The sequence below is a fragment of the Drosophila kikkawai genome, chromosome 2R, assembly GCF_030179895.1.
Source record: "Drosophila kikkawai strain 14028-0561.14 chromosome 2R, DkikHiC1v2, whole genome shotgun sequence".
Taxonomy (NCBI): Eukaryota; Metazoa; Arthropoda; class Insecta; order Diptera; family Drosophilidae; genus Drosophila; species Drosophila kikkawai.
In genome coordinates, this window is record NC_091729.1 from 3,657,807 (window position 1) to 3,684,209 (window position 26,403).

The 26,403-nt window shown below is 38.2% G+C and overlaps 1 protein-coding gene across 8 annotated transcripts in view; it reads left to right on the forward strand.

Annotated features, from left to right (window-relative positions):
- DIP-lambda (Dpr-interacting protein lambda) overlaps window positions 1-26,403 on the forward strand; it is a 442,761-nt gene that overhangs the window by 277,317 nt on the left and 139,041 nt on the right. For all 8 annotated transcript variants that reach the window (XM_070284577.1, XM_041777376.2, XM_070284580.1 and 5 more), the window contains one exon: window positions 12,839-12,970. In XM_070284577.1, the coding sequence (XP_070140678.1) occupies window positions 12,839-12,970 (132 nt within the window). The remainder of the gene's footprint in view (window positions 1-12,838; window positions 12,971-26,403) is intronic.

The following is a 26,403-nucleotide window of genomic DNA, read 5'->3' on the forward strand; positions in this document are numbered from 1 at the left end:
GCTGGTTGGTCGACAGTAGTCTCCCTACATCGTTCCTGATGTATAGGTCCAGCAGCTTTTCCAGAGTTTTAAGTAGGAATGAGGTGAGGCTTATCGGTCTGTAATCATTGGGGCTCATGTGGCTGCACTTTCCTGCTTTGGGCATGAAGACAATCCGAGAGGTCCTCCATTGGATAGGGATATGGCCCGTGCTTAAAAAAGCTGTATATATTGCGTAGAGCCATGGGGTGATCAATTCCTTGGTCGCCTGCAGCATGGCAGGGAATATTCCATCTAGTCCTGGTGTTTTTATCCTCGCAAAGGAGTCTATAGCCCAGTGGATTCTTCTAGAGGATATTAGATCTTTTGGGAGATGCTCTTCTCCAGTTGCTAGGTCCTGGTGCTTATTTGCATCGGGTACCTCAGTGCATCCTGGGAAATGCGCATGCATTAGTGCTGTTAGGGCCTCTTCGCTGCCCTCAGTCCACTGTCCGTCGCCGCGTTTGAGCTGACTCTGTATGGTTGGCTGCTTCGATAGCAGCTTACGGAGTCTAGCCGTTTCCGGGGCAGTCTCTATATTGAAGCAGAAGTTTCTCCATGAGTTTCTCTGCGCCTTGCGTATTTCCTTCTTGTAGTCCCTAAGGAGGACTTTGTATTCCTCATTGATGATTTCATCTTTCGCCTGCTTGGCGATTTTGAAGAATTCTTTGAGTTTGTTGCGTCGGAGTGAAAGGTCCTTATTCCACCAGGGTGGCCTGGTCGTCTTTCTCGTGTCCGATATAGGGCATGATGCGTGGTACGCATTCAGCAGTTCTTTGGAGAGGGTCTCTAGGGACTTTTCTATGTCTTCCGCGGATTCTACTATGCCCGGAGAGATCGCGAGCCGTGTCGCGATAGTCTCCTTGAACTTTCCCCAGTTAGTATTCCGGGGTTCATGAAGACTGATTGTTTTGGAGAGTGTTCGAATGCGTATTGGAACCGTATGTACTTATGATCTGAGAAGGATGGTCTCTCAAGGGTTCTCCATTCTGATACCAAAGTACCTTGTCCCCTTACCAGAGTAAGATCTAGCACGTTTGAGGAGGTGGGATCTACATAGGTGTGTTCCTCCCCCACGTTTGCTATAATCAGGTTGGTTGAGAGTATAAAGTCTGAGAGGGACTCACCTCTGTCGTTTATGTCGGGGCTCCCCCATACGCAGTGGTGCGCGTTGGCGCCTGCACCCACGAGCAGTTGCTGGTCCTTCGGGCTGGCTTCTACCAAGCTCATGAGTTCTTCTGGTGGGGCAGTCCTGTCGTGTGCCATGTAGCAGGAAGCTATCAAAAGGCGCTTTTTCCCGCTCTCTAGCATCACCACGGTCAGGTCATCAGAGCTGTAGTGGGACATAAGGTTAGCGTGTAGACCCTTCCGTACAAGTATGGCGGTTCTATTCCTGCTTACCGTTGGTGGAGGGAGCAAATTGTAATATGCGGACTTCAGTCCGGCGATGGCATTGCCTGGGTGATGGGGCCGCAACGTGAAGAACCTTCCAGTCCGCGGCTGGGATATCCGGGTTCTGACGCTGCAGCAGCTTCAGCACCCGGTCCGCTTGGATTGCGATGGGGAAGAGTACCTTCGCTTTTGGAGTTGATGGGATTAGCTACCGGTCCACCACCTCTTGGTTGGCTCCCTCCCACAGCGCCTCCAACTAGCAGACCGCTTGCGTCAGCCACTTGCTCGTCGGGTCATCCATGCACTTTAGGATTTTGACCACCCAGCGCCATCGAAGGTGGGCATGGGAACTTCGGGATCATCCTCCATCCGTGCGTACAATGACTCAACGAGCCGCGCATGCACCATCTTCCACTGCGCCTCGGTCATTTTGCCGGCTTCATCGCTTCTGTCAATGAGGGCCACGATCAAGTGTCGTTTGGTCACCTCACTGACTTTTGCGGTTTTTTTGGGCTTTTTCGCCAGCCCAGGTAAGCTTTGCCTTCTCCTCTGGGGATAGGGCGGCTTTTTCCTGGAGCCGATCCTGGATGCGGAGGGCAGCCTTGTACAGCGCCTTGGCCTTCATTCCCTCGCTTGACCGCTTTGGCCCGTCCCTGCGCTGGGAGCTGGTGCCTGGTTTCGGTGAGTGGAGAAGCTGCACGCTCCCAAGGTCCGAGTCTGTATCGACTATGGCACGTGAGCGGCTCAACTTCCCCTGCGTAGTTTTTTCGGCAGTAGCGTTGCAACTGACATGACCTGCTTCCGTCACATCAGAGGTGTAACCGCTGGCGACACGCAGAGAGGATTGCTCCGCCCTGTGCCCGCCGGTGGTAGCGGTCACGCCTTCCACCGACGTTTGGGCTGACATCCCAGCCCTGGTTTCTTCCTTTAAACCCTCCAGAATGGTTTCTTTTTCAGGGGTACCACCCACTTGCGTTTTATGCCTTCCGCCAGGCACCTCCACCCATGGCTAACGGCTCACTTCCTTAGGCTTTTTAGGGCAGAAGGAGTTTGCCTTTGCTAGACACTGTATCAAGCAGCAATGCATTACCCGTGTCCGGGCTAATATAGTGCCCATTGCCCAGCCGGCACCCTCGGAGAGGGTTCAGATGGAGGATTTTTGCCAGGCCGAACGATCGGGAAATTAATCGAAAAAAAATTATAACTTTGTTGTTTTTCAACGTATTTTAATCTACTTTGACACATGAGCTTCTGGTATTATTTCAAAAATTTGGAATAAATTTTATGAAAATCGGACGACTATATCTTATAGCTGCCATAGGAACGATAGGGAAAGTAATAGAAAAAATTATAACTTCGTTGTTTTTCAACGTATTTTCATCTACTCTGAGACTTGAGCTTTACTTATTATTATAGAATTTTGGTATAAATTGTATGGAAACCGGACAACTATATCATATAGCTGCCATAGAAGCGATCCGTAGATGTAGAGAAAATGTTAAGCTTGGAATGTATAACTGTAACTGTCAAACTGTAAACATAATAAGTATAGGTAAGATGTAATGAAACTCTGTTTAGTGTCTGTTTTCGGCATTATAATATTATTAAATATTAAAACCAATCTGCAAGGGTATACAAACTTCGGCGTGCCGAAGTTAGCTTCCTTTCTTGTTTTTTTTTCATTTCGGACGCTCTGGAGACCCTGAATCGTGGCTGCCAGGACGACACTTTTTTTTTCCTTTTTTTTTCTCATTACTCTTTGAACAACCCTCGTATCGAGGAAAAAACAATTTTTTTATTTACTTTGAACATTTTTTAATACAATAAACAAAAAACGTTTTCAATTATTCTTTGCGTTTTTTTTAAAAAAGGGTCCAAAAAACGGGTTTTGAATGAGAAGACCCCCTTAAGTTAGCTTTCAACATAATTATAAATTTATTTTCATAATTTCAGTCAGAAGTTTGCAACGCAGTAAAGGAGACCTTTCCGACTCTAGAAAGTATATATATTCTTGATCAGCATCAACAGCCGAGTCGATCCGTCCGTCCGCCCGTCCGTCCGTCTGTCCGTTTTTACGCAAACTAGTCCCTCAGTTTTAAATCTATCTAAATTTAACTTAGCATTTAGTCTTCTATATACTCTCACTGCTATATATGTCGGAACTGGCCGGATCGGACGACTATATTATTTAGCTGCCATACAAATGTTTGATAAATTTTTAGACAAAAAATTAGAACTTGGCGGATTTTCTATATTTTTAAGATATAGCCATTGTATATTATTTCAGAATTTTGGTAAAAATTTTATGAAAATCGGACAACTATATTATATAGCTGCCATAGAAGAGATCGGTAGATGTAGAGAAAATGTAAAGGTGTGAATGTAAAACTGTATCTGTCAAACTCTAAATAATAAGTATAGGTAAAATGCAATGGAATAATGTCTGCAAGGGTATACAAAGTTCGACGTGCCGAACTTAGTTTCCTTTCTGTTTATACTTCATGATCTTTGACTAGTTTACTATTTCTAAAGCAACCAGATTTAAACAACTAATACCATTATTGATTTTTATTTTATTTTAGTATTTTATTCTAATTGGCTAAGCATTTCTAACGACAAAAGAAATATTCGAAACACACTGCTCTGAAAATAGAAGGATTTGATATATGTATATATGTTTAAGGGTATAAAATATACTATAAAAAATATAAAAAGTTTATATTATAAACCATAAGAATAAATGATTAAAAACAAGAAAGGAAGCTAACTTCGGCACGCCGAAGTTTGTATACCCTTGCAGATTGGTTTGCAGATTGGTTTGTCACGGAATAAATCTGACAGTCCAGCCCAAGAAGTCTTCTGCTTTAGCAAGACGGATTTCGTACGGCTGAATAATTTCATAATTAATAACAACTGGTCCGATCTATAAACATGCACTGACATGGTGGAAGCCGTGGGTATTTTTTGTCGTGTTATGAATTCATTTTTTATTGACTGTGTTCCGTTATACTGTCCGTCTACATCAAACAAGCCTCCTTGGTTTACCAAAGAGTTGACCCGCCTCAAAAATAGAAAATCAAATCTATATGCTAAATATCAACGTACCGGTTCTCCGATTGTCCTATCTAGTTATTTATCAGCTCGATCCACTTTTACTGTGTATAACGCGCAGTGCTACAGTAATTATTTGACTCGTTGCAGGTCCCAGTTTTCTGAGGACCCAAAACAGTTTTATAATTTCGTTAAATCCAAGCGTAAATCCATTACTCGTCCGTCCTCGCTCTCTTTTGGTAATTCAACAGCAGATAATGATCAGGCAATAGCCGATCTCTTTGCTCAGTTTTTTGAAACCACTTACTCCAACTCAATAGACCCAAATCAGGCTTATCCTTACATCATCCCCAAATCGAACCAAATCTTCAGTCCTACCATTAACGAAAGCTGTCTTCTTAGGGATCTTTATCGTGTTAAGCCAGTTTTTTTACCAGGTCCCGACGGAATACCAGGCTGTGTGCTTAGGAATTGTGCCGAAGCCCTGTGCAATCCACTTCTCAAATTGTTTACCTTATCCTTAGAAACCTCCCACTTTCATTCGTTATTCCTCTCCACAAAAAAGGTAGCAAATTGGATGCCAACAATTAAAGAGGTATCTCTAAGTTGTCGGCCATCCCTAAACTGTTCGAAAATGTTATTACTCCTCATCTGCAGCACCTGTGTAGGTCAATTATTTCTCCATGTCAACATGGTTTTATTAGGCGAAGATCAATTACAACTAATCTGTTGGAGCTTACTTCCTTTATTATAAAGGGAAATAACTTTCAGACAGATGTAATCTATACTGATTTCAGTAAAGCATTTGACTCTGTTAACCATTCTCTTCTTGTTTGGAAACTCGATTTAATGGGATTTCCGACTGATCTTCTTAATTGGATCTCAGGTTATCTAAATGGCAGGACGCAGAAGGTCCTTTTCGAAAATAAACTATCTAATGTTCTTAGGGTTACATCTGGCGTCCCGCAAGGGAGTCATTTGGGTCCCCTACTGTTTACGTTATTTATCAACGATCTGCCCGAAGTTTTGACCAACTCCAGAGTACTTATGTATGCTGATGACGTCAAGCTTTGTGTGCAATATAACGATGCTACTTGCCAATCAGACTTACAGACAGATCTTAACAATTTTCAAACATGGTGCTGCGTGAACTTATTAAACTTAAACGGCTCTAAGTGCAAGCTAATGACATTCTCCCGTGTCACTCCTAAGCCTGCAACTTATACGCTAAACGGCTGCTCTTTGGAAAAAATTAGTATAGTTGATGATTTAGGAGTCCTTCTGGATCCTAAACTTGACTTTATCGATCATATTTCGTGCATGGTGAATAAAGCCAGGGGTGTGCTTGGTTTCATTAAACGGTGGTCGAAGGAATTCAATGACCCCTACGTTACCAAACCGTCATATACTTCACTTGTTCGTCCTATCTTAGAATATGGATCCTGCGTTTGGAGCCCTCAGTATGGCGTCCATAGTAAACGCATAGAATCGGTTCAAAAGAACTTCTTACTTTTCGCTTTACGCGGTTTAAACTGGGATGCAAACCAGAGGTTACCGTCTTATTCTAGTAGACTCTTACTAATTAACTTACCCTCCTTATCCAATCGTAGAACCATGCTAGGTATTACATTTTTATACAACTTAATCCGTGGTGACGTGGAAAGTACTGACTTGCTCGGTCAGCTAAATTTTCACGTACCAATAAGAAACACCAGATAATTTTTACCATTAGTTTTGGCCCACTGTAGAACATCCTTTGAACTGCATGAACCCTTTAGAGTCCTCTGTGCAAATTATAACGATTTGTACACAATAATATCTACACAGAAAAAATGGTAGAACGAAAAAATCAAGAATTTTTTTCTTGATTTTTTCGATGTGGTGACTTAAAATTTTTAAGTACGATTCGGGGTTAGACGGTCGAGTTAATCCTGTTTCGGGATTAAATGACAAATTAAGCCTTAAAAATTCTTGAATCAGTCCCGTTTCGGGATTAAAATTACCAATTAAGCCTAAAAATTCTTGAATCAATCGCGTTTCGGGATTAAAATGACAAAATGAGCGTAAGAATTCTTGAATTAATCTCATTTTGGGATTATAGAGGCATAATAAGCCCAAACATTCTTGAATTAAGCCTAAATATTCTTAAAAATTTGGTGAGAGCAGCAAATCTATTTTTAGCTCAGAGAGAGAGATAAAGGGATACATATATTTTTGCTCTTTCCTTGAAACTGTATGTATTCGCGTTCCCGACATTAGCTTTTGATTTGACTCAATGGCCCAGTTGGTAAGCGGACGGTCTGTGATTTCTGAGACATGGGTTTTAATCCCGACCGAGAACTAGGATAAGTAAGTTTAAGTGGCTTTTAATAAGATTTATACATTAATATAAGTAATTTAATAACCATTTTTATTAGCTCTATAATTTCAGATTTAAATTAAAACTTCTTTCACTTCTCACTAAGAACTTTAGGGATTAAATCAAGGATTTTTGGGATTAAAATAATTAAGAATTTCGGGGACTAAATCGAGAAATTTTTTGAATTAAATTAAAATTTAAGAATGTTTGAGATTAAATTAAGAAAAATTGGAATTGAAATTTTTAAGATTAGCGGGATTGAATCAAGAATTTTCGAGATTGAAAAAATTAAGTATGTTCGTTCTTATATTAAGAAAATCTGACCTTAGCTCGAAATCATGCCCACTTGGGATTGATTTTGGCGACTTTATCCTCCCAAAACTAAAAACTTCAATCTTAACCTACTTACGCATGCAAGCAACCAATCTGGCAGTACGCCAGTAGTAGTTTCCCCGCCTCCTTTTTTTTTAAGTCCTTCGCGTTTACTAATTGCTAACAGAACAAGCACGTGCTTGGTGTCGCAAGTTCCACTTGATACGTACTGTACATAATGCATCAAGGTCTTGCAAAAAAAAAAAAAAAAAAAAATTATTATAAATTCTAATGCTAAAGACACACACAAAACAGAGTTTCATTATATTTTACCTATACTTATTATGTTTACAGTTTAATAGTTACAGTTTCACATTCCCAGCATTACATTTTCTCTACATTTACCGATCGCGTCTATGGCAGCTATATGATATAGTTGTCCGAATTTCATAATATTTATACCTAAATTCTGAAATAATAACATAAGCTCATATCTCAGAGTAGATGAAAATACGTTGAAAAACAACGATGTTATAATTTTTGTCTATTAATTTCCCGATCGTTCCTATGGCAGCTATATGATATAGTCGTCCGATTTTCATAAAATTTTTACCAAAATATAAAATGGCTATATCTCAAAAATGATGCAAAAATTTTGAAAAACGATCAAGTTATAATTTGTTTTCTAAAAATGTATCGAACATTTGTATGGCAGCTATATGATATAGTCGTCCGATCCGGCCCGTTCCGACATATATAGCAGTGAGAGTATATAGAGAGTATATAGTAAATGCAAAGTTTCATTCAGATAAAACTGAGGGACTAGTTTGCGTATTTAATTTATTATTAGGAGAATTGAAAATTAAATTAGGCTGATTTTATTTTCCACTTTTCAAAAATTCGTCGCTCAGTGTAGCAATAAAAGCTTATCTCTACGAAAGCCGCGAGCAAAACAAACAAAAAAAAAACGATAGCTAGCATGCATTGGTTTCACTTACATTTGGCTGCAGCTCCATCGTCGAAAAATCTTTAGATGGTGTATGTAGCTGGAAACAATTCTTAGCGAGGATTATGGTTTTATTGCCAACGAGCTTTTCATGTTATTGTTGACGGTCTTCAATGCACGTATTTTATTTATTTTTTTTTTTTTATTGTTTTTGTTCGTATGCACTGAAGATTATTTGGGGGGGTTTGTTTTCACTGCTTTATGGATTATTATAGTTTTACCGCACCTTTAAATTTTTCCGAAGATTTTCGACATTTCTTTCTTTTGATTCCTTAGCCAACACATACAATATTTACGAAAAATCTTTAAAAGCAAAACTTATTCTTTTCCATGAATAATAATTAAAATGATGGAATCGAGAAAATAAGAAAAATAAGCTCTAGCCGACTTCACTTGCTCTATATAACATATATTTTTTTTGCAAGACGGTGATGCACTATGTACAGTACATATCAAGTGGAACTTGCGACACCAAGCACGTGCTTGTTCTGTTAGCAATTAGTAAACGCGAAGGACTTAAAAAAAAAGGATGCGGGGAGACTACTACTGGCGTACTGCCGGATTGGTTGCTTGCATGCGTAAGTAGGTTAGAATTGAAGTTTTTAGTTTTGGGAGGCTATCAACGTTAGATATTATTGCCCTGTAGTACGGGAGGTGGCGATTGGCCTTGCGTAGTTGCTTACTTCGTCGGTTACTATATGGGTACTTACTATACTGACTCTACGGTAAACGAGCTGCGAACCAGCTACTAGCTGGAACTAGTGAAATAGTGCTCCATGGAATGGTCGGTAATGTAAGTGCTTACATGGGACCCCATGGAATGGTTGGTAATGTATAAGTTGCAGGCTTAGGAGTGACACGGGAGAATGCACTTGCCGTTTAAGTTTAATAAGTTCACGCAGCACCATGTTTGAAAATTGTTAAGATCTGTCTGTAAGTCTGATTGGCAAGTAGCATCGTTATATTGCACACAAAGCTTGACGTCATCAGCATACATAAGTACTCTGGAGTTGGTCAAAACTTTGGGCAGATAGTTGATAAATAACGTAAACAGTAGGGGACCCAAATGACTCCCTTGCGGGACGCCAGATGTAACCCTAAGAACATTAGATAGTTTATTTTCGAAAAGGACCTTCTGCGTCCTGCCATTTAGATAACCTGAGATCCAATTAAGAAGATGAGTCGGAAATCCCATTAAATCGAGTTTCCAAACAAGAAGAGAATGGTTAACAGAGTCAAATGCTTTACTGAAATCAGTATAGATTACATCTGTCTGAAAGTTATTTCCCTTTATAATAAAGGAAGTAAGCTCCAACAGATTCGTTGTAATTGATCTTCGCCTAATAAAACCATGTTGACATGGAGAAATAATTGACCTACACAGGTGCTGCAGATGAGGAGTAATAACATTTTCGAACAGTTTAGGGATGGCCGACAACTTAGAGATACCTCTTTAATTGTTGGCATCCAATTTGCTACCTTTTTTGTGGAGAGGAATAACGAACGATTCCTTCCAAATAAGGGGAAAGTGGGAGGTTTCTAAGGATAAGGTAAACAATTTGAGAAGTGGATTGCACAGGGCTTCGGCACAATTCCTAAGCACACAGCCTGGTATTCCGTCGGGACCTGGTAAAAAAACTGGCTTAACACGATAAAGATCCCTAAGAAGACAGCTTTCGTTAATGGTAGGACTGAAGATTTGGTTCGATTTGGGGATGATGTAAGGATAAGCCTGATTTGGGTCTATTGAGTTGGAGTAAGTGGTTTCAAAAAACTGAGCAAAGAGATCGGCTATTGCCTGATCATTATCTGCTGTTGAATTACCAAAAGAGAGCGAGGACGGACGAGTAATGGATTTACGCTTGGATTTAACGAAATTATAAAACTGTTTTGGGTCCTCAGAAAACTGGGACCTGCAACGAGTCAAATAATTATTGTAGCACTGCGCGTTATACACAATAAATGTGGATCGAGCTGATAAATAACTAGATAGGACAATCGGAGAACCGGTACGTTGATATTTAGCATATAGATTTGATTTTCTTTTTTTGAGGCGGGTCAACTCTTTGGTAAACCAAGGAGGCTTGTTTGATGTAGACGGACAGTATAACGGAACACAGTCAATAAAAAATGAATTCATAACACGATAAAAAATACCCACGGCTTCCGCCATGTCACTGCATGTGTATAGATCGGACCAGTTGTAATTAATTATGAAATTATTCAGCCGTACGAAATCCGTTTTGCTAAAGCAGAAGACTTCTTGGGCTGGACTTATTCCGTGAAACAGTCCCCAAGTCGATAGTCACATCGAAAGTGGGATGATAGGGATCTTCGGGTTGCGTCAGGGGCGCCACCCTAGCTAAACTAACTCTTTCCGGATCTGAGACAAAACAAAGATCAAGCAAGCGCTCTAAGGAATTTCGAACATGATTGACTTGGGACAGCGAAATGTCAAACAAGCCAGCAATAAAATCATGATGTGTTGTCGTAAGAAGTGTGTTAGTGGAATTATCTAGGGACCAAATAGCCCCTGGGATGTTAAAATCACCAAGAACTACTAAATGGTCCCTATCCGAAAGTCTTTTGGAGACCAACTGAATAGCGGAAAGATGGTTCCAATAAATAGGAAGTTCCGACAATGGAGGAATGTAGGAACATGTAACAAAAATGGAACTACCATTAACTGATAGCTTCACGCAAAGGAATTCAACATTGTTGGATTCCTCGAAAATTATTAATTCGGACGTGAGAGTGGAGTCGACCGCTATAAGGACACCTCCCCCACGTCTGATAGGCCGATCTAGCCGGTATACTGTGAACGCAGCTGGAAAAACTTCGGAGCTCAGAATCTCCGACTTTAACCAGGTTTCTGTGAACACAATAACTTGGGAAGCAAATGCGACGCTGTCGGAATACAATTTAGGAAGCTTACTGCATAAGCCTCTTGCATTCTGATAGGAAATACCAAGGGAACTGGTTAGTTTTTTGGGACGGAATTGGAAGACGTAGACGGAGCATTGGGCAAATCTGGCCTAAGAAGAGTAATTCCTACAGGCCGCTTTTTCTTTTTCGTACCTTCAAACTCTTTGACAACCACATACTGTGGCCAGGTTTCGGCAGAGCATAGAGTGCCAAAGACTTCGTCAGGAACATTTATCTTGAAAGACGAAATGTTCCTAGGGTAAAAAAATTAAAATTTTTTCACCTTAATTTGTTTGATTGTATGATTTGTATGATTGTTGTTCTTTTAGCGAATTATTTTGCCTATTGCTAGATGGCTATTTTTAGCGAGGGTTAAAGACGTCTGTCTCCGACGAAAAACACAATAAAATTCACTGCACGACGCTGCGCAGCGATCGATGCCCTTCGCTCTCTTGCTCTAGGGCATGGCGAAGCTCGGTCGCCGAAGAAGGGACTGCCTTGGGGCAGTCTCGATGCATTTAGGTTGGTGGCGCCTCTAGCACACGTTTTCCTTTATTCGGGCCAACTAAAATGGCTTGTGGGCCACCGAATTTTCCAGGAAAAATTGCTGAGCAACTTGGTGCCAATTCTAAATAAAGGTTTTAAATTAGTTAATGGCCATTTATGTGCCGAAGCTCGAAGAAGAATATTTACTCTGGCACCAATATAAAATCGTTGGGGGGCTTTTTTTATATATATTTTTTTATTTTTATCATGTTCTGAGAAAATGTATATGATTGAACGTAGGCCCTCCAGAGCACGTCCGCTGCGTTTGGGGGTCAGATCGAAAAGAATGAAAATAGCTTCGGGCGGATATAGACAACTTCGTAGCGGGAAGCTGGAGTTCGTGTCATTTTGACATTAGCCCTTTCCATTATCGAAAGCGACCCTAGATCTTCCTGATATCTTCCGAGCATAGCTACTGTAAGCATTATATTACGCCAAAAGTATGCTACAAGCAATTCGGGGAACAATTATGCTGTTCGCCGATCGAAACATAATTTGAAAATCTGTGTCGACTTTTGGGCTAAGGGTGATTTAATTCTTACCCAAGCGCCACTACATCAGACAGGCGGTTGTAATCAGCACTTAAAACCCTAAAGGGTTCATGTACTTCAAACTCCCACGTACAGCGATTTATTACTTTTGGGATATGGGTTCTAGATGTTAGTCGAGGAACGTGGAAATTGAGCTGCCCTAGAAGATAGGGCCTCTCAACATCACCGTTTATTATGTTATTAAGAAATACGACACCAAGCATCGTTCTACGGTTGGCTAGGGAGGGTAAGTTAATTAATAGAAGTCTACTAGAATAAGATGGTAGTCTCTCGTCAGCATCCCAGAAGAAAAATAAAGAGTTATTTTGTACAGTTTTAATACGGTTAATATGGACTCCAAATTGAAGACGCCAGACACATAAACCATACTCCAATATAGGGCGTACTAACGAAGTAAAAAGAGTCTTCGTTACATAAGGGGAATCGAATTCTTTCGACCACTTCTTCGTAAGGCAAAGCATGCCTCTGGCTTTATTCACCATGCATAAAACATGTTCATAGATCGAAAATTTAGGGTCAAAGCGAACACCCAAATTGTCAACAAGAGTTATTCTTTCCAGATAGCAGTCATTAAGCGTATAAGTGGCTAACTGCATATGCATCAATTAAATTGCTTGTACTAGTACCGTACTTTATATAAATTTGTATATTAATGCCTTCGACTTTTTATCATTACAGCTCTGAAATATGTAGAAGGAGAACGTCTTACACTGACAAATGTTCATCGGAGCGATATTGGCGGTTATAACTGCATTGCATCTAACGGAGTACCACCATCAGTGAGCAAGCGTTTTGACGTTCATGTGAATTGTAAGTAGAGACAGTCGGACTTTGTATCTTTAAATAATGAAACGGTTTTAGTATTATTTTCAAGTTTTACTAATATATGTCCCCTGCCCTGATCTAATTAATTCGATCTCTGAAATTAGCTATAGTTTTCGATTTTCTATAATTTAGATTTAAATTTAAAAAAATCGCCCAAGCTCAAAATTAAATAGTTTCAGATATGCACTTGAAATAATTAAAACACGTAAACTTTCTGGGTTATGTGCGACCTAAGTCGGATGTTTTTATCAATATGTAGGTATCAAGTAGTAGGTATCAAGTAGTAGGTATCTAGTAGTATCAAAGAGTATAGAACTATATAGAGCGGACATCTCATACAAAAAATGTGTCGTATGGCGAGTTCCAGCGCGCTGCAGCGGTAGAACCCGCATTTTCCCCGTGGAACCCGCAGGGCTCGATTCTACTTCGAATCTGGGCACCCCGAGGCCTGCTTGCCGGTTGGTCTAGTGGCTAAGGCATCCGACTGCCACCCTGAAGTGCATGGGATCAAATCCTGGTTAGACTTAAGATTTTTTGTCTTTTTATACCCTTGCAGGGTATTATAATTTCAGTCAGAAGTTTGCAACGCAGTGAAGGAGACGTTTCCGACCCTGTAAAGTATATATATTCTTGATCAGCATCAACAGCCGAGTCGATCTAGCCATGTCCGTCTGTCCGTCCGTCCGTTTCTACGCAAACTAGTCCCTCAGTTTTAAAGCTATGTGAACAAAACTTTGCATATAGTCTTCTATATACTCTCACTGCTATATATGTCGGAACGGGCCGGATCGGACGACTATATCACATAGCTGCCATACAAATGTTCAATAAATTTTTAGAAAAAAATTATAACTTGGCTGTTTTTAAATATTTTTGCATCATTTTTGAGATTTATTTCAGAATTTCGGTAAAAATTTCATGGAAATCGGACAACTATATCATATAGCTGCCATATAAACCGAAAATGTAAAGCTGTGAATGTAAAACTGTAACTGTCAAACTGTAAGTAAAGGTAAAATGTTATGAAGCTCTGTTTTGTGTGTGTTTTCATCATTTAAGTCTATAATATAAATATAAAAACCAATCTGCAAGGGTATATAAACTTCGGAGTGCCGAAGTTAGCTTCCTTTCTTGTTTTTGTTTGTTTTTTTTTTCTTTGCAATTACAGTTTCAGTTCCTATATGACAATTTTGAACGTAATAAAAATGGATAATCAATTTGTGATTGGATGATCTTTGCTCAAAGCAATTGGATTTTTAGACGATGCTGATCTCCTCATCACGCAAATTATTGAGTCTGCCTCTGAGCCTTAGTACATTATCGCTGTTTAGGTATAATGGTAATCAATTTAAAAAGCTCAAATTTGGGACTAGTTCATTACGTTTAAGTTTCCGTAGTTCGTCTGGGTAACTATCCTGCTATATCCTTTGAAAAATTACAGTTTCTGCTCTAGAAAGTTCAGCAATTGTCAATTAATTATCTACAAACGGCTTTTGTTTTATGCTCAGTTTTGTCAAAATCTTAGTACCCATGCTGTTGTTCTTAAAAATCACATCCAATTAAAAAATCTTTTTAGATCAGGTAAAATAAATAATTGTTTTTCAGTGGTAGTAAAATGTACATATTTCATCGTCATCAACTTCGTGTGGGATAAGAGACTTTTTTTTTTATTGTGGCCACTGATCCCAACTATTTCTCAAAAATTCACGTCCTTTTAACTGTAATTCATTTGATGAGAAGACGATTTGTGATATCTTTGTTGCTTTATCAGCTGGATTTAGTTTAAAGGACCGTATCGCCACTCACTAATGTTAGTTAGCCATTCACCCAAGCGTTGCACCACGAATGTTTTGAATTTTTTGAGCCAATATAAAACAATTTCAGAGTCTGTCCACAAAAAACTAGAGTTTATCTTGAAATTGAGGGTTTCTTTGATTGTTTTGCTAAGTCTGACGCCTAATAACGTTCCCTGCAGTTCAAGTCTGGCAATTGTCATAGGTTTTAGTGGTGCTACAAGTAATTTGGCTGCGATCAAAATACTTTCAGCTTGACTCTCGTACTCAAAACGTATTCGAGTATTCGAGGCGTCACAAAATATATGAAGCTGCATATTACATTGGCTTATGGGAAATGCTGTCATCTGTCTGGGAATGAAAAATTCACTTATTTTATTTATATTGTCACATAATGCTTTCCAAATTTCAAATTGTTATTCCATGATACAGTCATCCCAATGGATACCTCTGTCCCAAATTGCTTGCAAAAGGATTTTATTTGCTATTAACAAGTTAGAGAAAAATCCTAACGGGTCGAAAATAGACATGGTAATCCGCAAAATTTCTCGTTTAGTTGGTTGTCTATGAATGTTTAAGAGTTTGGAATGTTATTTGGAAAATGGTAAATTATAACTAAATATGTCTTTTTCATAATTCCAAATTAGACCTAAAGCTCGCTCTTCAGTCAGAGTTTTAATTTTGTTTTTGAGAACTTCCTTGCTTTCTATTATTTGATCTAAGACTTCAGAAGAATTAGATATCCACTTTCGCATGTCAAAACCACCTGCCCTATGTAACATTCTTGATTAATTTGATGGCACTATTAATATCATTGGCTCCACCAAGGTAGTCTTCCATGTAATGCTTCCTTATAATGTCTTTACAGGCTTGGTCATAATTTGTCTGATATTCTAATGCCTCTTTTTCAGATAATACAAATTATATAATAAGTCCTTAAGGCACTCTTGGGTATAACAGGTTTAAGACAATAACCATGGCTCTTGGAGGCTGCATCAAAAACTATTCCCAGTTTATCTGGTTTATTGGTATTTAGGACTCCAAAATGCGGCAGATAATATGTCAGTGTTGCTACTTCATTTTTATACCCTTGCAGGGTATTATAATTTCAGTCAGAAGTTTGCAACGCAGTGAAGGAGACGTTTCCGACCCTATAAAGTATATATATTCTTGATCAGCATCAACAGCCGAGTCGATCTAGCCATGTCCGTCTGTCCGTCTGTCCGTCTGTCCACCTGTCCGTTTCTACGCAAACTAGTCCCTCAGTTTTAAAGCTATCTGAATGAAACTTTGCATATAGTCTTCTATATGCTCTCACTGCTATATATGTCGGAACGGGCCGGATCGGACGACTATATCATATAGCTGCCATACAAATGTTCGATAAATTTTTAGGAAAAAAATTATAACTTTGCTGTTTTTCAATATTTTTCCATCATTTTTTAGATATGGCCATTTTATATTATTTTAGAATTTTTGTAAAAATTTTATGAAAATCGGACGACTATATGATATAGCTGCCATAGGAACGATCGGGAAATTAATAGGAAAAAAATTATTGCTTCGTTGTTTTTCAACGTATTTTTATCTACTCTAAGATATAGGCTTTTTTTATTATTCTACAATTTTGGTATAAATTTTATAAAAATCGGACAACTATATCTTATAGCTGCCATAGAAGCGATCGGTAAATGTATAAAATATGTAAAGCTGGGAATGTAAAACTATAACTGTCAAACTGTAAACATAATAAGTATAGGTAAAATGTAATGAAACACTGTTTTGTGAGTCTTTTCAGCATTTAAATCTATAATATAAACATCGAAACCAATCTGCAAGGGTATACAAACTTCGGCGTGCCGAAGTTAGCTTCCTTTCTTGTTTTTCATAATTTCTTTTATATAGGAACTGCACCTTTGCGGTTGTTCTGAGCTTAATTTTGCGATGACTTTAGGAAATTTGTTATTGTATTCCGTTGCCTATTAATTGTTGTAGCAATAACACTAACTTTGACGCCATATTCAGCAATAGTTTTTACTCTAATCTGCTCTTTTTCCGTTACTTGGGTTCTCCGTGGGATTTTAATCATGGAGTATGGTTTTTTTAACCCATCTCTTTTAATAATAGCCCAATATAAAATATAATTAATTTTTAGTAAATAAAATAACAAATTTAATCACTTTGTTCCATTAGAATATGACCGGGTCGCTCTCCAAACGTAAATGAAGCATATTGCACATTTATAAACTTTCTATTAAAAGCAGTTCTTCGTGTTCTTTTTTACGCTAATGGTACTACAAATTGGGCGCTAATAAAAACCCAATGTATGCAGCAATATTAGCATATATAATAGAAAAATGGTGTGTACTTAAAAAAAAACTATCGCTATTAAAACGACAGTTATATAGAAAACAAAATTTGCACATATATCAATTTTACTGAGGTAGTTTCCATCTACGGCTACACTCTCAGTCCAGCGCTTCTCCAACCTTTCGATGCCTTTTTTGTCGAAGGCTGAACTTTTGCCCTCAAAATAGGCCTCAGTATCGGCAATCACCTCCTCATTTGTTCGAAATCTCTTGCCTTGGAGGTGCTTTTTGAGATCTGAAAAAGTCCAGTAGTCGCGGGGGGCCAAATTTGGAGAGTAGGGTGGGTGCCGCAGTAGTTCGAATCTCAATTCGCTCAATTTCACCATTGTTGCCACAGCTTTGTCGCACGGTGCATTATCCTGTGAAATAGTGGTTTCGTCTTTGCCAGTCGATCCAGCAGCTTTATATAAAATTCGCTGTTGATTGTTTTACTTTTCTCCAGGTATCTATAAACAAAATCCCACATGCATCCCAAAATACGGACGCCATAACCTTACCCGATATTTGCGTTTTAGGACGCTTTGGACGGCTTTCACCGGCTACCACCCACTCAGAAGACTGACGCCTGGATTCTGGAGAATAGTGGTGTATCCATGTTTCGTCCATTGTTACGTAATACTGTCTTCCCACACAGCGCATCTGTGAGGAACGTTTGGGATTTTTCGCAGATGCGAAACTCGTGTTCCCACAGAGCTGCATCAAAGTGCATCTGCATCCGAACAGCTGATCGATCAGCTGTGGCTCATGAAAACGTAAACAAAGGCGGTCGAATTGGCAGTTGCAAATTTGAAATGGAGCATTTACCAACTATTTTGGCTGTTGTACAACAGCAAAAGGCACAGATTGCGTCAGAATTTATCCGCAATAAATTTAAATGAATTAAATGACAAGGAATTTTAGTTTTTCTGATGATTTTTCTCTAACAAAGAGCAAATTCACCGAAAAGTGTCTATAGGTGGTATAGGCATCCAAAATCTTTAAAATAAGGTAGAGGTAGGCGGTTTATATTAAATAGTAACAATTGGGGACATATTGGGGCAAGAATATACCGAAAAAACGCCAACATCTATTTTGGGCATGCTTGTAGCTTTGGCGCCACGTTTTAAATTCCATATCTCATTTGTTTCTCGCCAAGTGTGTATACACTTTCGTAGTGATGGTCAAATTTTCAGAGTTGCACCGGAGAACTATCGCCAAACAAACGGTCGTTACATTTAGATGCGCTTTGATGCAGGGCCAATTGAGAAAATTCGGAACGGCAAAACCTTATGGACCGTTTGTTCAACGGATGCCAGATGCGCTTTGACGGTGTGTGGGAAGACCCTATAACGACGAAAAAAATCGGTCCTATTGTGCTTCAACATGCTTAAAAACGTCTCGGAATCATCAATGCGTTGTTGCTTTTGGTCCGGTGTTAGCAATCGCGGCACCCACTTTGAGCAGAGCTTTCTCATATCCAAATGTTCATGCAATATCGTAAGAAATCCCTTAAAAAATTCACGGCATTCCGATACGTCTGGGTTCAAACATTAAGCTCGTTTAGTTCACCTTCAAGTCAACAATATATATTTGTCGGCGAGTTGGTTGCAAATTTGGAATGCTTGTTGCCATGGCAACAGAATTATTGGTCATGCTCAGGTATTTTTAGCCCTGTAGGTGTCGCTGGCGCAATGACAGTTGAGCCAGTAACAGGACAAGGACAGAAGACCGTCTATTACCGAGGTCTGTCGCAACAATAGAAAAGAGAAAGAGAGACAGCTAGATATTGTCTAGATTTGTCATTTTAGTGATAAGTGAGAAAGGTTGAAAGGGTCAAAGGAAAAGTGGCGTGATGCTGCATTAAATTAGAGACTGGGCAAGCAAACAGAACTTGCTAGCTGAACGAAATGCCTGTTTCTCCGGCATATTTTATAACTAACAAGAAAGGAAGCTAACTTCGGCACGCCGAAGTTTGTCTACCCTTGCAGATTGGTTTTCATATTTATATTATAAATTATAATGCCGAAAACAGACAATAAACAGAGTTTCATTACATTTTACCTATATTCTTATGTTTACAGTTTGACAGTTACAGTTTTACATTCCCAGCTTTATATATATTATACATTTACCGATCGCTTCTATGACAGCTATAAGATATAGTTGTTTGATTTTTATGAAATTTAAAAGAAAATTCTATAATAATAAGTAAAGCTCATATCTCAGAGTAGATGAAAATACGTTGAAAAACAACGAAGTTATAATTTTTATACCCTTGCAGGGTATTATAATTTCAGTCAGAAGTTTGCAACGCAGTGAAGAAGACGTTTCCGACCCTATAAAGTATATATATATTCTTGATCAGCATCAACAGCCGAGTCGATCTAGCCATGTCCGTCTGTCCGTCCGGCCGTCTGTCCGTTACTACGCAAACTAGTCCCTCAGTTTTAAAGCTATTTAAATGAAACTTTGCATATAGTCTTCTATATACTCTCACTGCTATATATGTCGGAACGGGCCGGATCGGACGACTATATCATATAGCTGCCATACAAATAATCGATAAATTTGTAGAAAAAAAATTATAACTTTGCTGTTTTTCAACATTTTTGCACCATTTTTTAGATATGGCCATTTTATATTATTTCAGAATTTTGGTACAAATTTTATGAAAATCGGACGACTACATGATATAGCTGCCATAGGAACGATCGGGAAATTAATAGAAAACAAGAAAGGAAGCTAACTTCGGCACGCCGAAGTTTGTATACCCTTGCAGATTGGTTTCGATGTTTATATTATAGATTTAAATGCTGAAAAGACTCACAAAACAGTGTTTCATTACATTTTACCTATACTTATTATGTTTACAGTTTGACAGTTATAGTTTTACATTCCCAGCTTTACATATTTTTTTTCAACGTATTTTTATCAACTCTAAGATATAAGCTTTTTTTATTATTTTAGAATTTTGGTATAAATTTCATAAAAATCGGACAACTATATCATATAGCTGCCATAGAAGCGATCGGTAAATGTATAAAATATATAAAGCTGGGAATGTAAAACTGTAACTGTCAAACTGTAAACATAATAAGTATAGGTAAAATGTAATAAAACTCTGTGTTATGTGTGTTTTCATCATTTAAATCTATAATATAAACATCAAAACCAATCTGCAAGGGTATACAAACTTCGGCGTGCCAAAGTTAGCTTCCTTTCTTGTTTCTATTACTTTCCCTATGGTTTCTATGGCAGCTATAAGATATAGTCGTCCGATTTTCATAAAATTTATACCAACATTTTGAAATAATACCAGAAGCTCATGTGTCAAAGTAGATTAAAATACGTTGAAAAACAACGAAGTTATATTTTTTTTCGATAAATTTCCCGATTGTTCCTATGGCAGCTATAAGATATAGTGGTCCGATTTTCATAAAATTTTTACCAAAATTCTGGAATAATATAAAAAGGCTATATCGCAAGAATGATGGAATAATATTGAAAAACAGCCAAGTTATAATTTTTTGTCCAAAAATTTACCGAACATTTGTATGGCACCTATATGATATAGTCGTCCGATCCGGCCCGTTCCGACATATATAGCAGTGAGAGTATATAGAAGACTATATGCAAAGTTTCATTCAGATAACTTTAAAACTGAGGGACTAGTTTGCGTAGAAACGGACAGACGGACAGACGGACGGACAGACGGACATGGCTAGATCGACTCGGCTATTGATGCTGATCAAGAATATATATACTTTATAGGGTCGGAAAGGTCTCCTTCACTGCGTTGCAAACTTCTGACTGAAATTATAATACCCTGCAAGGGTATAAAAATCTTCAGAAATTGACTTATCTTAATTTTAAAGTTTGGTGCTTATAATATTAAAAATGTAGGCAGATTTGTTCGATTCATTTTATAGAAAATATTTTTAATATCTAAAGAATATTCAAAGTGAAACTGGAGTTAATAATTATAAGGGTGTATGAAAAAAACCAAATGAAATACCAAATTTATGTAAAACAACGTATAGGTAAATAATATGAAATAAAATAAAAGGTAAGCTTCCTTGTCGATCTTACCAAAAAAAAAAAAAAAAATAGAATATGGTTCACTCACTTGTTTGCATTTCCCACGTCGAAAGATCTTTCGCCGAGAACTGCAAGCGGCATTTATGTTTTCTAAAAATAAATCTAGAAGCTGATAAGGAGACTTCAAGCGCTTTTGCCCTGCATTATGTGAAAACCTGCACTAGGTTAGTTTTCGGTTTTTGTCTCCGATTGACCCCGTCACCCCGATAAGAGATTCAAAAGGATTATCATTAAGCTTAAACTGAAAAGGGCTCCAGGCGGTGAGCTAAACACTCCAAAAATGATAATTGAACTTCCAAACCGTTTTCCTTAGGTCATCTGTGATCTCTTCAACGGTATTATAAGACTCAGCTACTACCCAAGAAAATGAAAAAGTCTACTACCAAAAAAGATCACACGATTACGTCATCTTACAGGTTTATTATAATGGCTGTCCAAATTGTTCCGAAAATGCCTTATGGCGCGCATAAAATCATATCTGGAAGCTCAGAACACAATCCCTGCGCATCAATTTGGCTTCCGAGAATACATGGTACTATAGAGCAATTAACAGAATTACTTTACATATTCGTACAGCCTTTGGGCATCGAGAATACTGCAGGGCAATATTCCTCGATGTAACATATGGGCTGAAAATTCCCGGGGCTAACACATTAATGGCGCTAGTTTTATAGGAGCCATCTTTTTTTTAGTTAATACTACTCTTCAAAATACAGTTGTTAAAATTTCATGATATTCTATTCTATTCATTAGTTTGTGAAATATTGTGCTAAGAGTGACTCTACTCTTGTTATTTTCAATAAAATGGATAAAAACCAATTTTGTGTTTTAGTTATACACTGATTCTTGATGGGAAAAATTACCGTTCAAGCGAAGCAATGGCTTGAAAAGTGTTATTGGGACTCCCCTCTATCAGAAACAACAATAAGACATTGGTTTGTTGACTTCAAACGTGGTCGTAGAGGCACCGATGTTGCAGAACGCAGTGGACGTCCAAATAAGGCGATAACACCAGAAAAAAAAAATCGTTTTGAATGATCAAAAAGTGAACTTGTGTGAGTTAGCTGACATCGTAAAGATATCAAAAGAAAGTGTTAGCTTTATATTCCAAGAGCATTTGACTATGAGAAAGTTTTGTTCAATATGGCTGCCGCGTTTGCTTACATTTGGCCAAAAACAAGAACGTGTTGATGATTCTGAGCAATGGCAAAGCTAAATAAATTGAACTTCGAATCCACCAGATCTGGCTCTGTTCGCAGACTTGAAAAAAATGCTCGCCGGTAAGAAATTTCGCACGATTGAAGAAAGTATTGCTGAAACGGAGGCCTATTTTGAGGCAAAAGATAAATCGTTCTACTAATGTGGTATTAAAATGTTAGAGCGGCGCTGGAATGATTGCGTTGCTCTTTATAAAGATTAAGCTGATAAATAAAGCTAATATTGAATTTTTTAAAATTTCTTTACTTTGTTAGGCCTGGGACTTTTCAGCCCATGTGTTATCTTAGGCATTCGATCGCGTCTGGCTCAACGGTCACATTCATAAATTACTTGAGTCGTATCTGTACAACACAGTCTTCGCAGTGATCCACAGCCTTTCCAGATACCCAGTCAATGCACCAACCCAAGTCACCTGTGTGGCTATCTGACTGGCGCGTTAAAATAAACGAACAAAAGTGAAAAGTTTACTCTTAACAGACAAACATTCCCTCCGCTCTAATTAAACAAAACGCAGATTCAACGTACACTCATAAATTTTTTTTTTAGATTTTAGGAAAATGGCCTTAAAAAAAATCGAATGAAAACGAAAAAAAATGTTCTAAAGCCAGGCAGGCACTGTAAAATTAAGAAAAGCAACCATTAATACAATTTTTTAATGTTACTTTTTCTATTTTTCTCTATTTTCCTTAAATTTAGGGCATGGTTTTCTGAATATTGCTTCGTTTAGTTTCTTGCCTAAATTACGGTATTGCTAGTCAACTTTTCGTAAAACTACGGCGAGTTCTTCCTAAAATTTTAGGACGGCAAATTCCGCACGCGTGCGAATACAATTCCCAACTGGTTCAAACATCTCTGGCATGTGGTGACGGTGGCCTTAGTTAGAGCAAGTTTCCTTTGCAACACCAAAAGTGTTAGCATTTTGGCCGTCTTTTTTAATAAACAATAACAATATTGTTTTTTTTTTTGTAATACAAAAATAATATTATTAATAAAAAAATAATATTATTATTAATATTTAAAAAACAATTCTTTTTAACAAAAAAAAAAAATAATAATAATGTTATTGTTGCTCATTAACAAATGCAGCAGCAGCAAAATAAAATTACAACTTCCCTTATTTACCTTCAATTCAAGTAAAAAAACCCCAAATGAGAAAAAAAATTCACCTGTCGTTTTAAAAAAATTTTCCTCATATTTAGGGCAAATCGCCCTTAAAAGAAGAAATTTTTTCTACAATTCAAGAAAAATCTTTCTAAATGTAAGAAAAAATGCACCTTTAATATTCGGAAAATCTGTACCATATTTAGGACAAAGCGCCTTAAAAACAAGACATTTTTTCTACTCTTAAGCAAAATAGCTCTTGATTTAAAAAAGTTTCTTTCCTAATTTTAGGGCAAATTTTTTCTCAAATTTAGGGCGACTTACCTTTTAAGTCATTTTTATGGCAAATTTCTTAATCAAAGCTATTGGTCCATCCCACTTCATCGCGTCAGCAGAATCTACATATGCGCTTGACCTGGTAATCTATACTTTATTTTGGCCGCATATGCGATTGCTGCGACTGACGAATTACAGATTATGTAATGTTATGATTATGAATTATATATATATTGTAGCGACTGAACATTCTCCCGACCGTCAGTGATGTCGAACGCGAAACTCCGTGGGGTAGGTTCGGGTGCTGGCTGTTCACTTGTTGTCCGGGGCTTGGGGCTGCATTGTGGTGTTCTCCAATTGATTCGTCGATATCGTATACTCAGGGTTACGATCAATAGTATTGATATTGATGATGCCACATAGGTGGCTACTTGATGATGGTGTACAGCGCTGTAGTGGCTAGAGTACTAGAAAAGGGACAGAAGTTAATATTTAAACAAAATTATTAAATTCTGATCGAACCCAGACCAAACCACTCTTCGGCATACTGGGGTTAATAGAAAGCTCGTATCAACTCCCAGAGAGAGACACTATGGATTCTAGTGGTCCCTTTCGCAGTCAGTTGTCGCACTCATTGCCTGGAAATTTCCCGTTAAAGCTCGCTATGATGATTTGAGAAACTCGACGTCACAGAGGTCGTGATTTAATATTTCTTCAAATATGGTTGGACAAGTTATTCACGATTGGAAACTTGGGTTCGATGGAAGTAAGGAAAGTCCGTCGGCCGCTGAGATTATTTACCGTGTTCGGTCATTGACGCCTCAAGCTTTAGGTAACGATTTTCAGCTAGTATGCGATCATTTGCACCTATTGTTATCCAGAAGGGCAAGTTATTGGTAATGGCAATTTCTGAGAAAGCACGAGGAGTTTACTTGGGAAACCTTTTGTTTTGATATTAGGGACAAATATGATGATACAGAAGGTGATGTTGACTTAGGGAGAAGAATTTCTAAACGTAAGCAAGGAGAGAGTGAATCTTTCGATTCATATCAAGATAGTACGGAAGAACTAGTAAATAGACTAGTGAGATCTCTACCCGAACCTGACTTGGTTAAGCTGTTGATAGATAATTCAAAAAGTTCCCTTCGACTAGAGTTACATAATTTAAACATTACCTCGGTTAAGAAATTGTTAGCCGAAGTAAAGTAGCACGAAAAATTCTATAACGAAGTTCGCAATAATTCAACTAAGACCCCATTTCCATATCGACGTAATATTTCTGAGATTAGTCAGGAAACAAATAGTGTCGGAGATTCGCAACCAATAGTATCAGCCATCAATCATAGCAAAATGACTTGTTGGAATTGTGACGTCACCGTTGGGACGATTGCTTGGACATCAAGACCATATTTCTTATGGGTGTAGCACTAAAAATACCTATAAGCCAAATTGCTCGAAATGTAATCCTTCGGAAAACCGATCGAAGTACCAGTCCACAGTAGGCACCAACCAACACCAACCAGACAAACAAAACGACCAAACTAAGACATTCCAGACATTAAAGCAGTTAAGCCTAGAAGATCCACTCTTCACATAAGGAACAATTGGAAGAAAATAGTTTCTAATCGTAGGCTATTGATTTCGTCAGTACCAGGTCTTTTTACCAATATAAGGTCATGCCATTTGCCACCACGATAGGATATTTACCATATTTTCTGACATGTGGTCAAAACATGGCAAGGACTACGAACTGTTCAGAAAACTTAATTTGATTTCAGACGATGTTCGAATAATGTACCCCAAGAAATTACAAATGGAAAGATACACAGCACAGCTGAACACGTCCAAATCGCACGAAGCCAACGCAAAAATATACAACTTGAGAAGTGGAGATATCCAATTTCAAGTTGGAGACAAAGTTTACGTTTGAAACTTTTCGATAAGCAACGCCAGCAAACAATTAAGCAACAAGCTTGCTAAAGTGTTCGTAACCATTGCAACCATTGCACTATGGTCCAGAACCCGTTTTTTTTTTTTTTTTGGCACAAAGTCGAAAAATTGAGCTACATGGTTCAAACTTCGCTGATTTTATTGTTGTGGAATTAACAACTTGTGTACAAAAAATTGGGCCAGTACGACCACGCCCACGCTTGCCGCCCCTGCGAACTGATTGATAGTTCATTTAAAAAATTTATATATATTATATGTCGCAGATTATTTTGATAATTCCAGTTATAACGATTTTTGTGGGTACACACTTGTTTAATTACTTATAGCTTCTCCGTTCTTTCGTGCGAGGCATACACTGTTCTGCCAACGTAGTTTGGGCGTGGGTGCGAGAGGGACGGATATTGTTCCTTAGAACTCATCACAACTGTGCGTGTGTTGAAAGGTGAAGAGGAATTGAAAAGGAACGACACAGAGTTGGAGAGTCGGAATCCGGTTGGTTATGAAATTCAGCAATCATGCCACGTGCCAGAAAACGTTTCGCCGAAAGTCCAGTTGAGGACTCTGAGGAATCCTCGTTATATACATAATTACCAGGGGTAGCGACGCATATATAATGAAAAAGTTGTTTAACAAA